The sequence below is a fragment of the Ailuropoda melanoleuca genome, chromosome 1, assembly GCF_002007445.2.
Source record: "Ailuropoda melanoleuca isolate Jingjing chromosome 1, ASM200744v2, whole genome shotgun sequence".
In the NCBI taxonomy this organism is placed as follows: Eukaryota; Metazoa; Chordata; class Mammalia; order Carnivora; family Ursidae; genus Ailuropoda; species Ailuropoda melanoleuca.
The window spans coordinates 184,981,749-184,997,490 of record NC_048218.1 but is presented as its reverse complement, the minus strand read 5'-3'; the positions used below and the strand labels follow the sequence as shown (position 1 = coordinate 184,997,490).

Below are 15,742 nucleotides of genomic sequence, written 5' to 3'. Positions count from 1 at the left end.
AAAAAAAAAAAAAAAAAAAGAGTAATCTGTACATAGGTTTATTTCTCTTTTCATGTAAAGGAAATTGGGAGGGGGGTAGATGGTTCAGGGTTACAAGGGCTGTTCCCCATTGAAAAAGACATCAGGCTTTATCTTATGCTATCTTTATGGGCCAACCTGAGTGTTCCAGCAAACACCTCGAATTTCAACTAGTAGAAGAGGAAAGAATTAAAAGTGTTGGGTTTTCAGCTACCTTTTAGGGTTCCCTGCAAGCCACACACACTTTGCTTTTATCTCCTAGGCCTTAACTTGGAAATACCAAGTAAGGCTGTTATTTGTAGTCTTAGATGGGCATATTGCAGATATCTGTGCTTACAGAAGAGTGCAGGAAAAGTTACTTGGATAGGAAACTACAAATAGCAGTGCCTCGCACAGGATTTATAACCGTATCAGACATGGTCACAGCCCCTTTGTTATTCTGTTCTGATAGGCAGTTTGGAGAAGTTTGTCTTGGAAACGTGGAAACACTGATTATTTTGCCCCAGTGGTTTTGTGTAGATCTTTCTGATGGAGTGTTAAGGAGGGAAGAAGAAGATAGCACCTGTATGTTAGTCTTTTCCTGTTTATATATATATATATTTTTACTATATCTCATTAACAGACATTAAAGCTTTGCTTGTGCATTTCAGGGACCAACTGTGTCTGGAGTAAATCCTTTTACTTCCTTGAAAAACATTTGTCAGTATTTCTTTGAGGTATGTGCACATACCATCATCCACCCTCCAGTCCTGGAGGTACCATGAGGTACCATACCCTCAAGCCACCTGCCGCTTTGCTGTGGGATCTGTGATCGCCTTTACTTACCCGGATATCACACAGCCCCCACCACAAGTGTGAAGACTCTGAATGGGGAAACACAAGTCCGGGAAGGCTTTGCACAGTAGTGCTTGCTGGGTTCCTGAGTTCCTGATTCTCATAAATGATTGGTCTCCTGCCAGTCAAGATACTGCCATAAGTCTTCAGTTGATTGTGACTTAGAATGTGAAAAGGTTAGAATCTAAATTGAACACACACACACACACCCCTAAGAAATATAAAACATCTCTGAACTTTGAAAATTAAGCATTTTTCCTACGACAGTTATTATGGATAAATTATCACTGCCAGCCAACATTCAAAAAATGTAGCTTTCACTGTCAGTATTCGAAGTGTTCTGTTTATAAGGCTAATCTCTTGGCTGTATTTAGATATTTGCAAGGATATTTATGTTCTTGTTAAGTTTCTGCAATTTAGCTGCATATAAAAAGCTCTCTAAAAATTCCCACTGAATAATTTTCACATTAAAATTTTCTCTGTATTTGAAAAATGTTATTCATTGGTAAACATACTCGTGTGGAGGCAGTATATGGGGAAAAATGAAAATATAGGATAAATCATGATAAAGTCAACTGCCCCAAAGAGTGTTAATTGATTGTCAAACTGGATGAACCCATGCAATAGCAGGTTTCCTGGTTCTTAATCTGAATTGAAGGCTTCTTAAAATGACCTGGACAAAGACCTATGGATTGCACCTTATGCTAGTGGACATAAAGCTAAAAGATTTCCTTGGTCATTAGGTGAAGGAATTCTAACAAAATATTAATCAACTGGAACAATGGATCTAATCTAGCAAGATGGAACGTGGCTTAGTAAAACATGTAAGAATGTTTTAGAAATTTTTGTTGATAAGGATGATGTGAGTCAGTTGATGTGACTGCCAAGAAGAGTTCATTTGTTTTTGCTGTGAATTAATAGTGCTTAGAATGTGGGAAGCGGCCCTCCCACTTGTCTGTGTTGGCCACACTATCTTAGGAGAATTAGGACTAGTCTCCCCAGCACATTTTAGGAAGGACATTACTATTGTAATGAGTTTCATTTGTATGTTACAGCTTTAAATGTGCTTTTTTTCTACTTAGATGTAACTGAGTTTTATTTAACAATTGAATGCTTAATTTATGAACTAATTGGAGAGTGCCCTTAGGATGTTGAAGAACTGGCAGTTTATCCTAGAACGGAGAAGACTCATGAACAAGCCAGCAGGTGTCTTCCAGTCTCCGAACTGCTTTGTGGAAGAAGGAAAGTGTCTTTGTGTTAGAACTAGGATTGTGGGAAAGTCATAGGGGAAACGGGTTCAATTCTTGAAATTTAGTGTAGGCTTTATTGTGAGGTAATGAAGGTGTGTGTTCTAATAGACTCAAAGGGAGGCTGAGAAAGGACTTCATAGGGATTTTGTAAAGATGAGTGCATTGATAAGAATATTGAATAGGATTACTGGTTCTGTTTTTGGTCTAAATATCAAAGAAATTTTCAACCTTGAAATGTTAAATGTTAAAAAAAAAAAAAAGTGGGGGACTGTCAAGTTGAAATCTACTTGAAAGGAGAATTGAAAATTCAGTTCATCTGTTGTCCAAGTCGCCCTGCAGGATGATCAGATCTAAATTATATGCAATGGATCAAAATCATTCTGAGTTAAAAGCTGATGTGCAGAGTTGCCACCATAACTTATTTTAAATCTAAATTAAAATTTTAGTGAAGAGTCCTGTGATTTAAAATTTTAAAATGAATATAGCAGTATAGGTTGAAAAATCTCGCTTATTTTCCATCTGTCCAGTGCCCACAGCCATTCTTCCTCCATAGTTTCCATCTGCATAAGGAAACAAATTCACATACGTGTTCTAATTTTGCCCCTTTTCTATGGGAGTGGTGGCTTATTTTTACATACTGTTCTATAACTAGCTTCCTTCTCCCCAGATATTTTGAAGATGTTTTCATATCCATACATAAGGGAACTTGTTTGTTTTTCTTATGGATTTAATGGTATTGCCACAGTTCGAATGTAGCATTTATTAGCCCTTTATTTATGAAAATTTAGGCTGTTAGCTCCCCCCCCCCCCCCCCCCCCCCGGGGGGGGGGGGGGGGGGGGGGGGAGGGGTGGGGGATGACAAGCTGCTACTGTGCTAGGAGCTAAAATTGGCCAAAATTAGCTGCAATTTACATTCAAGCCTTCCCCTGTAAGTTGCAGGCCTTCAATAGGCTCCAGAATTCCAAAATATTTACATCGGGCAGAAACTGCCAATGCTTCCTACTCCACCATCTTCCTAGAATCCTTCCTCTGTCATGTAGATTTAATTTGCATTTTACTTATTATGAATGAAGTTAGGCATGTTATCCAAGCTAAAAAGTAATTTCTCTAAATGTATCCATTTTCCATTTTTCTGTTGACTTATTGGTCAGTTTCTTTGTAGTTTCTGGGACCTATGTTTGGAAACTAGCTCTTAAAGTTGGAAGTTACACACGTTTTTTTCCTCATTAGTCTTTTTCTAGTGATCTTGCCCATAATATTTTTGGCACGCACAGTTTATTTTTAATGTTTAAATTTATGACATGGGGATTGGGGTTCATGGTTAGAAAGGTCTTTCACATACTAGCATTAAAAGGAATTTTTTCTTCATGTACCTTTACGGTTTCATCTTTTTATAGTTCCAGTGAATTAAAACTTTTAATGTAACAGTATGTGTGATGGTACAATTTAATTTTTTTTCTACTTGGCTACCCAGTTACTTTAACACCATTGATTGAATAGACATCTTTTACTACTGATTTGAGGTGTTATAAAGGTATTTTCTAGTACATTTCTGAGTGTATTTGGATCTAATTCTTGGGTCTATTCCGTTAGTCTCTCTGATGATGTATAATATGGCTTATTTTGATAATGCAAAGAAAGTTAAGGGAACTCTGCATTCTAAACAGCTATCCCTGCCGCTAGACTTAAAACTTAATTTTTTTCCTCCTAATCTTTTGTGGAAATATTAAAAAGTACTTAAAAAGTATTTATTGTACTTAAAAAGTACTTATTGATTGACTTATATTTCACTATAATATCGGTTGACATTTTAGGTCTTAAATGTACCTGCAGTAATTGTTTTTCGTTCATAAAAACGTTGAAGTCTGATGTTTAGTCAGGTACCTCTGGCACGTTTGAACTATACCATCATTGTTGGAGTTCCCAAGAAGGTGGTTTGCTCAGATCTCCTTTCCTTGATTGGTATTTCCATGCCATAATCCCCAAAAAGTAAGTCCTTGGTACAATGGTGAAACAAACCCTGTAAAAAACAGAATGCACCTGATGGAAGAAAATTGAGGTTTTCAGTTTTTGAAAGCTGTTGACTTTTTTTGTTTTAATCAAATGACGGAGATGGGGCAAAGGCTCAGTAAGACCCCCTCCAGTCCATTATTTCTATGTTACCTGGACCTTGGTTTGTAAGTTGAAGCCCTTCCTAGCAGCTCCTGGGCTTGGCAGCTAAAGTGCTTTCACCTGTCTTGTTCTCAGCAACTGCTGTCCTGTTTCCGTCTGGTCCTTTTGTGAGCCGTGCTTAGAGAGCTGAAGTTGTAGACTTAATTGGCTTTGCCAGTACATACACAGAAAAGGTCCCAGCTTTGATGCTCTCCATATTACGGAAGTGGAAAGTGTCATATAATGGGTGATGGCTCTGCATTTGAGCTTGGTTTAGCTTTCCCTAAAATGAAAGCGATAACCTTAAAGAAACGGAGTGGTCTTTTTCCTTCACTGCTCAGGGGAAGAGGTTTCTTAAGCTGGGGTGCAATAGGACAGTTCTCTACCAGTCTGTTACTACCAGCAACAGTTTCTCTACAAACTGTCTTGTTAGATTCCTGAATAAACCCCCCCTTTCTTTCTTTCTTTTTTTTTCTTTGAAAACACTTGTCTCTCCTATTTGAACGGCATTTTAATAATCCTTTTGAACAGATTTAAACTAAGGTCGCATCAGCCTTCATTTCAAAGCCAAATTCTTCCCGTTTGTCTTCCTTTCTAATGCTTTCATCATTTTCTCCTCAGCACATTTCCAAATGCTTCGCATCTCTCTGTAGAATCCAAAACTGGACTGAGTTCTTTAGTAATGGGATGAGGATCAAATGAAATGGAAAGATCACTCCTTTCCTGTTCCTTATGGCATCTTGGAATTGTGTTTTATTTGCAAGACTGTTCTCTCAGCAGCTGAGCATTTTGAACTGCTGCCTGACCTCCTGTGCCCCACCTCTGGTGAAGTCTATGCCCCATGGTCAGGGCTGACTTCAGGGACAGTTGCACAGGGCTCCATGCTTAGAAGGGCCTGTGCTTGGTGTAAAGCTCTTTTTCTACCATCTTGAAATTCTTAATTTTTTAACGAGGGGCTCCTCATTCTCACATGACACTGAGCCCTACAAATTAAGTAGCTGACACTGCTTGTCACTCATGACCAGAGATCATGGTTGGTAAGTTATGGTTTATGTCCCACCCACCCTCAGTAATAATGACGGCAGTCAGACCTAGGGTGTAGAAATCTGGTTGTGCACTTGAACTCCCCTCCCCTGGTGTACAGCTCTTCCCTTGGTGTGCTTAAATATGCCCTCCCTGTTTGTCTGTTTCCTCTTTGTTCCCAGGATTTGTCTCCTCCTCATTTCTGTGTCTCACCTCAAGCATTGAGGTATGTGCATGAAATCCAGACTTTTGGCATCAAAAGATGTTCTTTCCAGAGGATTCTTTCTCAGGGTTCCTCTGCACTCTTCCTTCCTACTATCCTTTATCTGAGGCCGCTGTTATTCCTCTCCAAGGATGCTTGTCCTCTTTGCTCTCTCTTGTTCAGGACAGCTGGCAGTTTTGCACAACAGTTCATTTTTCATCCAAATTTTAGAATTCACCTGCTTCTTTAAAGAGACCGGGGTAGTAAACACAGGAAATCCATCTGGTGTAGAAATTTATATTGCATTGCAATATTAGGATTCCATACTATGAGAAGTGAATTGGAAATGTTTTAAAATTGAGCCATAGTACAAGCAGTAAGAGTTTTTTTAGCTTTTTTTTTTTTCTTTAACATAAAGCTAGTTCTAGGTGTCAAATTAACTTTCAGCAACTATAATTTTTAAGAATGGTTACATTTCTCTGACTGGCTCATGTTTCAGCTAATTCCCTCTTTTTCTTACAGCTTAACAAGCAACAATTGCAGTTATTGAAAGAAAGGTTCCAGGCCTTCCTCAACGGAGAAACCCAAATTGTGGCTGATGAAGCATTTTGCAATGCAGTTCGGAGTTACTACGAGGTAAGTTGAGAAAGTTTTGTTTTTGATACTTTGATGCTTTTAAGAAGTCTTTAAAACTATCTTTCCCATTTTAAGGAGCTCACTAGTATGATAGGAAGGCTGTGAGTTTGCAACCTTCCTGAAAGCATTGTCCTTTTATTTTGCAATTTAAAAATTCTAATTCCACAACCTGGTTTCCAGAGATAAACAGAATTGGAAACTATTGACATCTTTTGAGGAGAAGTAAAGTGCTTAGAAAAAAATCTGGCAATGATGGATACAGCTGAGTATAGCTCTCTTTGGGTTCACATGTCTAAATTACCTTTCTAATCGGGATTTCAATAGTAAATTGTTGTCTTGTGCCATTTTGTTCCCTAAGCCTTATAGTTAAGGCTAGTACTAATTTCAGTAGGATAAATTGAATTCTCTTGTCTTCCTGGAGGAATAATACTACCAATACCACCTAGCTGTTTGTTGTGGTTTTAGTTTGTAATTCATCAGGTATTCTCCGTGGATTACCCATGAGCACCAGTTTTCACACATGGTCATTAACTGCCTCAGTGAGTTGCCAGTAGTTGTTAAATTTAGAAAAGTCCATTTTTTTCCTAAGCATTTCAGAGTCATTGGGGGGAAATGCATTCCTTTTTATTGTGCAGACAATCTAAATCTTTACCTGCAGAACCAGAACATGCAAACATGTTAGGCTAGTGAAAAGAAAATGTGCAGAATGCAGGAGGTCAGATATTCCCTGACGCAGGGAATATCTTTGCATGAAGAATAACTGGATATACAGATAATTGGTTGGATTTGTAATTCATTGATGGTATGCCTTAGAAGTTACTTCACGCAACTGGGTGGGGGGGCGTTATATTACCCCAAGAGTTGGCCTGTTTAATTGTATAAAAGCATAGAAGTCTTGCTTACCAAATATGTGTATGGCATGAGTCTCATGACAATAGTGATGTTGTCTAACTGGATTTTTACTCAAAATACTTTAAGTGTAAGACCTCAAAATTCTTACGTATAGGACATTTTATTTCCTCTTGAGTCAGTCTTGCGAGGTGAAATCTTGCCTTGAATCTTACAAGGTGAAATATAAGGGCCCATCCTAGCATCATGTAATGGAAGAAAAGCTAAAAGTGTGTTCAGGAAGAAGGAAATGGGGTTCAGGAAAGTAATTTGTAAAAGGATGTAGTTTCAAAAATTAAACAGCTCATTTTTGGTTTGGGTAAATGTATTATGGCCCCTGGGCATGTTAACATTAGAAAAACTGAAACTGGGTGAGGGGAATATGTGGGAGCTTGCAGTAATATATCTGCCACTTGTGTGTAAATATAAAATTATTCCAAAATACATTCCAAATGGTTTTTTAATATGCTTATTAAATAACTTAATGTGGGGGCACCCGGGCAGCTCATTCAGTTAAACGTCAGACTTGATTTTTGGCTCAGGTCATGATCTCAAGGTCATGAGATCAAACTCTGCATCAGGCTCCATACTGGTTGTGGAGCCTGCTTAAGATTCTTTCCCTCTCTCCATCCCCTCACCCCAGCCTGGGCTCGCTAACTCCTCTCTTAAAAAAGAAAAAACAAGAAACCCAAAACCATAAAACACATGTGACATGGCCACACTTTCACAAAAGGCACACTTAAGCTGTGTTGATGAAAAGATTGTGACTTTAGTGAAAGAGTGTCCCCACTGTATTCTCCATGAGGATTGTGTTCTCTTCCGGGTGCCATATATAGGAATGTGGACAAACTTAGGGTTTTCTGGTTTGGAACATATCAAGTAGGTTATTTGAAAGAACAGGGGATGTTTAATCTGGAAATGGATTAGGTCGTGTTGTATTTGGAACCCACAGTAAAAAAAAAAAAAAAAAGGAGTAAAATGGAAACTAAAGTGGGAACATTCCAACCCAACATCAGAGTTTTGTTGCGCTGCCCGAATACCGAATGGGTGAGGGCAGCATCCCTGGAGGCTAGACTCTGGCTGCACTTCACAATTACTGGGAAGGCATGTTGCCCCAGGTCCTGAAACTCTGCCGTGGACTTAGCGAATCAGAATTTCAGAATCTGTACTTACCAAAGCTCCTCACATTGTTCTACAATTGGTATGTTTCTAACAGTGGCATTAGAGGATTATTTGCTGAGATTATTACAGAAAGAGTTGTAAGAACTAAAGAGGTGGCCGGACTGGGTGATCCAGTATTTCTGGCCAGTGTTTACTTCTGAATCTATGTCTACCATGTCTTTGTGCAACCCTCAAAGCAGTGTTAAGACTGGTGATATTAATAATGTGTTCATGGAGACTCCTGGTCAACATTTGGGAGTTACTCTCTAGGTGGCACACAGTTGGTACTTAAACTCTTGAATGTGACATTTTGTTGGATAAACATGGTAAAACAAAAACAAAAATTTTTTCTTTTTTTTTTTTTTTTTTTTTTTTTTTTTTCAATTTTTTCCTCCCAAACTTTTTNTTTCCCTTTATTTTAGGATTATAGTTTTGTATACTTTGCTATAACTAACAGTGATGGTAGTCTCTCTTAATGTATTTTTTTATGGCCTAATAAAAATACCCAAGTTTTTCTTCCAATGTCTCTCTGGTACAAGGAACAAATACTACCCGCAGACAGAAACGAATGCTCACAGATGTTAAATGGCTTGTCTGGTGCTATATATTAAGCATCTGAGTTAAATATGAATGTAGGTTTTCAGACTCATATAGTAGTTTTATAGTTGCCTTTTTGAATACACCTGTGTCAGGTAGTGTGCGTGAAGCACTTTGTAAATATTTCATTCTTCAGAGTAAACTTTTTAAACAGACTCATCTATTTCATCTCTAAAATAAGAGTGTTAAGATTTGTATAGCTGATTAATAGAGCTAAAATTTCTCCTTCCACTAAAGCTTTTAAAAAGTAGATTCTTGGGTTCCACCCAAGACTGACTTAGTCAGAATTCCTGAGGATGGCGCATCTGAATTTTGAACTTGGATCTGGATGATTTCAATTTACCCTATTTTGGGTAACATGTTGAACTAGATCTTACAACTACCAGAATAGGTGTTCCCTGAAGGAGCTGTTTTTGTCCTAGTTGTTATTGTATCCCCAGTGTGTAGCACACAAATGCATTCAGCAAATATTTGTCGACTAAGTGAATGAGGATTGTAGCACTTATTTCTCTATGTAGAAATTGTGTATTTTGTTCTTTATTTTCCGCCACAACTATTTTCCTAAAGTATTATTTCTAAAAGTATGGAATTTGATTGTAACTGTTCTCATTCATGGTTTGTTTCTTCAAAGGTTGCAAATAATTCAGAAGCATAGTTGAGCTTTTGTATTTTTTCTAACTTAATATTCTATGGTTATGTTATCTTTTTTGGCTTCTTACATCCTTTGAGGTCTATTTTTTTCGGGATATTTTGTCTGCTATATACAATTGTTTTCAAACATTAATAATCTTATTAGTAGCAATTTTCTCATTAGGCTTTGTAGCCTTTAGCTGTGATGGCCATTTCTAACTAAAATGATAGACATGAAAAATCCTAGTAAGTGTGTATTACCAATAAAACTATATATTCATACTCTAGGAACACAAGTTCTCCTAAAGTCTGTAGGCTACTGATTTTTTTTTTTTTAATCTTCATAAATCCTGTCTTTTCCAGCTTGGTTGAATGTCTGTTTTCTAAAGACAAGAGTTACCTGTGTTTTTTTATTGGTTGTAACTTCAGATACTTGGTTTATGTTACTTTACCCTTGGGATCTTAATTATAGCACTTATAGTTTTCCTCCCTGTTATTGGACCTAAAACATTTCTTTAAGGTACATTCATTATTTTAAAAGATCATATCTGTCAACTAGATCATGACAGGAATGGATTTTGGTATTATGTGGTGCCTTTTTGGGGGTGCATTCATGTGTCTTTTAATAAATATTTACCATGAATACTATACAGAACGCTATATATAGTGTGAAGGTAATGATTTTTATTTGACAACATAATTTTTATCACATGCATTTTGGTAAGATGTCTTCAGTTTGGCTTCAATATCAGCCTATAAAGTTCTAAGAAAAAGAAGTCTGTTTTTGGTGAGATTTCACCAGTCTTTGTCCCCATAAAGTGAAGCATAATTAAAAAAAAAAAAAAAAAGACCCAAGCATATAAACCCCCTAATGCAGCCACAGTGGTACAGAGGGACCAGAAGAGGAAAATTAGAAATGGCAGGTAGCATACATAGCTGCTTAATAAAAGTTAACAGCGATAATTGTATGGTTGCTAATGGTTGTTAGATTCTGCTGTACTTTTTTTTTTTTTTTTTAACTGAAAATGTTTTTCCCTCTAAGTGCGTGACCGTGTGATTTATCCCCTGTAAGTAACTTACTGTTGGGAGGAAGGCACAAAGTGGACATTAATTTTACAAGTATTTGTTTGTTTGGTTTTTTTTGTTTTTTTGTTTTGTTTTTTTTTTTTCAATTTAGGAAACTTAAGCTGATTCTGGGAATGGGGAAACATAGATCTTACTGCAACCTAATACACTCCACCTTGTTCTTGCCATCAGGTACCCATTCTTTTAACAAGAAACAAGTGGGCTTCATCTAAGCGTAAACAATGACGGTGTGATTTATAACAGATATGTGGGAAAGTAAAGGGCCTTTCTCAGATTTCCAAAAGAATATACAATTGCTTAGTAGTTGCTTTCAGCATAATAAAGTTTTGTTGCTGGTGGTGGTGGGTTGGCTTTGTTCACAGCTTTTGAGAAGGGGTGTGATTTTCTTATTTCACTTGTTTATGTTTTCTTTTGGTTCTGCAAAAGGGACGAGGGTTATAGGAGTGTTTAGTGTTTAAAAAATTGCGAAAAATGTATTGTCATTAGTCTCTACCCCACCATCACCATTTGCTTTTCAGATTTTCTACCTGCTAATAAGACAGAATGAGTCTTAAGACTAAATTAAATTGAAATTAAATTTTTCCCCAGTGTTTCTCAAATTTCATATAAAATGAAAAATTTCCTCTTATTTTGAACTCTAATTTAGGCCCTTTTATTACATACTTCTACTTAAAATACATTTTTAAATTCTGGGATTCAGAAGATTTCTATTAACAGTTTTAAATAGAAGTAATACATACTTAGGGGATAAAGAATAAAGAGGAAAACTTGCTATCCTAAAACTTTAAAAAACAGTATTAAAAAAAAAAACACCAATATCCCCTATAATTCCAAAACCTGTAAACAACTCCTTTTAGTTTAGTGTTTCTCTTTTATACATATGAAGCTGGAATCATTTGATTTTTTTTAAACATATTATGTCATGAGCATTCTTTAATAGCAAATGTTCTCTGTAAACATGGTTTTTGAATAGCTGCATGATAGACCATCGATTAAAAAAAAAACCACATTTCTAATTCTACTTAATTTCCTTCTTTTTAGACATTTAAACTTTTTCCATTTTTAGCTACGAAAATGCTGACGTGGTCATTCATGCTCATTTACTTCTGCAAGTGGTATTACCAGTTGATCTGAAATGAGCATTGTTTACTCTTTACAAAGGTTACTAAATTGTCCTCAAGAAAGGTGTAACAATTTATAGTACTAAAATAATGAGAATGCCATTTTTTCCCCTCCACACTGGTACTAGCATAAAATAAATGCCAGCTATTTGGTTCACTTGTTCCTGCTTTTGGGAAGTTTTAACACTCCATATTGGTCATTCACATTTCCTTATGAATTACCTGTTTATATCCTTTGTCCATTTTTCCATTTGAATATTCTTTTAAACACTTATTAGGGGCACATGGGTGGCTCAGCTAGTTAAGCATCTGATTCTTGGTTTCAGCTCAGGTCACGATCTCAGGCTCATGAGATCCAGCCCTGCATGGAGCTCCTTGCTTAGCGGGGAGTCAGCTTGGAATTCTCTCCCTACACTGTCTCTATCTCTCACTTTCTCTCAAATAAAGATCTTTTAAAAAGAAATGATTTATAAGTGTTCTTTATAGACGAAGAAGGCTATTAATTGTTATGCTGTGGTTACTTACTTTGCACATTTCCTTACCTCCAATACTGCGTTTCCGGTTCTGGTGGAATGAAAGGCACATTCACATCCCAAATAGAGACTGCACCGCGTTTTGTCTGCTTTGGATTTTCTTGTTCAAAAACCATTTGTGACAGTGCTTTCCCATCATGTTTCCACCTTTCCAGCTACCACCCTTCTTGGATAATAGCTCTGTGAGTAGATAGCTAATGGCTGGTATAACTCATGTCGTAGCTGTGGACCTGTTTCTTCATCTGCTGAAGGGGGAAGAAGATCTCAAACTGCCTCTAATTGCACAAGTCTCTGAAAGGTAGTTTGTGCCTTACTACTTTTCCTTTGTCTTTGTATACTCTCACATCTCCAAGATGAAAAGAACAAAGGAGCGTGGCTTGATAGTGCAGTTCTAGGACAGATTTCTGGGCCATGGTTTTGAATTTTTATACACATGTATTAAAGCAAAACTGTATCTTCCCAGTCCAGAACACCAAGGAACTTCAGCCTGCTTCTCCCATGGAAATTGGGGTATCTGTTCCAGCTTCCCGGGACCAGCAATCACTTCGGTATCCTTCCTTTTATCTACTTACTTTCTGACATTACACCCTAACTCTTAGTATTTACTTAAAAATTAAGTGCAGGGGTGCTTGGCTGGCTCAATCAGTAGAGCATTCAACCCTTAATCTCAGGGTTCTGAGTTCAAGCCCCACATTGGGTGTAGAGCTCGAGGGTTGGCCTACTGTGGTGGTCCAGGTGACAGTGACATATGGCCTGGAATGAGAGCCCTGGAAATGAACATCAGTGGGATGATTGGGATATGTTTGGAGGATAGGGATTAGTCTATGACCTTGATCTCTATCCTCCTCTACCTTGTGTTAACCTAAATAAAATTGTCAATTAAAAAAAAGTGCATTGTTTGGTTTGTGAGAACTGAGAACCTTTTCATGCATTTTTGTTTTATGTAATTACTCTTCTAGAATTAATAGGCACAACTTGAATGCTACTTTGTCTTTTGTGTACCAACTAGAGGAAGAGAGGCTGAGCAGGACGGCATTTAAATATTTTGATGAAAATTTCTGTATCCTTTTACTTTGGGATAGAAAGATTTACTTTTCATATTCCAAGGGATGTTTGACCTGTCAAAATCCTTTAAAAGTTGTAATAATGCCATGGAAAAGGCCTATTTTTTTTCATAGTGAATTGATGATTACTGAGTAAACCAAGATTGGCAGCCTGTGGCAGGAGGGTATAAAAAAAAAAAAAGGTCAGCACATTCATAGATGAAATCCAGTAACCGGTAATGAGAAGTGAGGTTTTAAATTTGCATTGAGCTCTACAGATCACATTGTATTTGCCATTTTTGATATTAGCGGTTTTATTTCACATCACATTTTCTTAAATTCTAAGGATGGCATTTTCAGTTAAGCATTCTGTAGGAACTGGGAAATGTGTTTTCATGTCTGAGATTCCTGTTGCTATTTAGGGGAGCTTGCTGTGTGCTGCCTGTCAGTGTGTTTTGTAGGCTTGCCTGCCTTCTTGATGGCATCCATTTTGTGGTCCATAGATAGTAGGATTTTGTCGCTTGAAGGCAGCTGAGGAAATCACGTGAGCATTTTCCTCCTTTTCACATATTTTTAGAACTCGTGATTGAATTTTTCAGGCTTACATGACGTATTTGTGGCAGAGGGCATGGTTAGACCTTCCTCTCTTAAGTTTTCATCCTCTCCATCTACGTTCTCATACAAGAATATTGTATCCTTACAGTACGTTGTGGGTTTAGTAGACCTAGTGCAACTTTCCAGTTTGGCCAGGGATTTGGAAGTTTAATCCAAGCCAGGTAGCCACGAAGAACAGAATCATGTGGCTTACTCAGTTCAGCGTTCTCTAATCCCCAAACCCAGCGTGCATGTTCTCCTGGGAGGGTTACCACGCTGCAAAGGAAGGCCTTTGTCATATCTCAGATGCTTATTTTTGGGTGGTGCCACAGTCTTGTTACACCTTGGCCTTGACATCATGATTCAGGAAGAATTTAGACCTATCGTAGTCTAACTATCGTGCTATTGGGCACTCTTGGTTCTTTAGATAAAATCCAAGTCAGCAAAGCCATATCCTCCTTCTGGAAAAATACCATGTTAGTGTTTAGAGAATCTGAGTGCTCCACCTGCCACAGCTTTCTGGTGGGCGAGCTGATGGGTCACAGATCACATTTTCTAAGTTTACTCCTTTATTAATAAGGGAAATGTTCTTCAAGTGTCTGTCTTTGAGAACTTGCTTGTTTTATTCCTGTTACTTTAAATTATCATGTCATCTTAAGGTTAACATTTCTTTGAAAAGCCATAGTCATAAATTTACCTCATGAGGCAAGTTGTATCTTACGTGGATTGTTTTTTGTATCAGAGTTCTTCCTAATTTTATGGTTAATTTCTTTGATTACCTGGAACATTTTTCAATTTCTAAGTTTTCAGGGGTAAATAGTTTCCCTGAGGCTTTATGACCCTGAAAGCATCATGACATTTTGTGGTTATTTGAATATCACTCTTAAGTGGAATGTGTTTCCTCTGCTTATCTTCTGTCAGTTTTACTCAATAAAGCCTTTTTCATTGAGCTTCTATTTTTAAAGCTTTTTGTTCTCTGGCTTCAGGGGTGAGGTCTTGAGAGGAATCACATGTACCCTTGTTAGCGTAGTCCCAGTGGGTGTTGGTCTCACCTTGATATGTCTAAGTTTTTCTCTCCCATAGTCCTAAAAAATGGATAGAAAAAGTTCTTAAAGCATACGATATTAAGTAAATATATGCAATACAATGACTAGCTAAGATAGTCATTGATCATGTTTCTTAGTACATTTTTGGTGTAGCTTATATAACTTAATTGCAACCTTTGTTGTTTTCAAAGTGTTTACTGAAAGGCCTGTTTTCATTATCCCACAAAACACACTATAGACATAGTTCCTACTCTTTCACACTTCACAGTTGAAAAAACTGGTCAGTGAAGTTACCTCTAGGATGGAGAATCTTCAGAAGATCACTGGAAGGAGCATTCTTCTGCATATTTTAAATCTAGGTTAGTGATGGGAGTTTTTATTTAAAAGTAGTTGAGCTGGTGAAATAACATTTGTTGTCTTGATAAAGGACAGCTGTTTGGGGGGGGGGAAATTGAAGCTGCTTAGGAAGTACCTACTATTACCCAAAGGCAGAATATAGAATTTGTTTGCATTTATCCTCTAATTCTTCAACCATCCACCAAGTGTGAGGGGACGTCCAGGTGCGTAGCTTGTACCTTGCTCTAAAGCTTTTAAGGGTAAAGACACATTCCTGACATTCCCAGCTGTGATGAGAGCAAGAACCACGAAGAATACTAGGAGACGATTCCAGAGAGAAACTGATTAGTTGTAATTTACACTTGAGATTTTTTAAATTTTTTATTGTGTTAGTCACCCTACAGTACATCCCAAGTTTTTGATGAAAAGTTCCATGATTCATTACTTGCGTATAACACCCAGTGCACCATGAAATACATGCCCTCCTTAATACCCATCACCGGCCTATCCCATTCCCCCACCCGCCCTCCCCTCTGAAGCCCTCAGTTTGTTTCCCAGAGTCCATAGTCTCTCATGCTTCATTCCCCCTTCTG

The 15,742-nt window shown here is 37.5% G+C and overlaps 1 protein-coding gene across 8 annotated transcripts in view; it reads left to right on the top strand.

The window, feature by feature from the left end:
* The window catches only part of CADPS2 (calcium dependent secretion activator 2), a 544,075-nt gene that overhangs the window by 122,437 nt on the left and 405,896 nt on the right, over positions 1-15,742 (top strand). For all 8 annotated transcript variants that reach the window (XM_034671263.1, XM_034671268.1, XM_019799438.2 and 5 more), the window contains exon 2: positions 6,001-6,114. In XM_034671263.1, the coding sequence (XP_034527154.1) occupies positions 6,001-6,114 (114 nt within the window). The remainder of the gene's footprint in view (positions 1-6,000; positions 6,115-15,742) is intronic.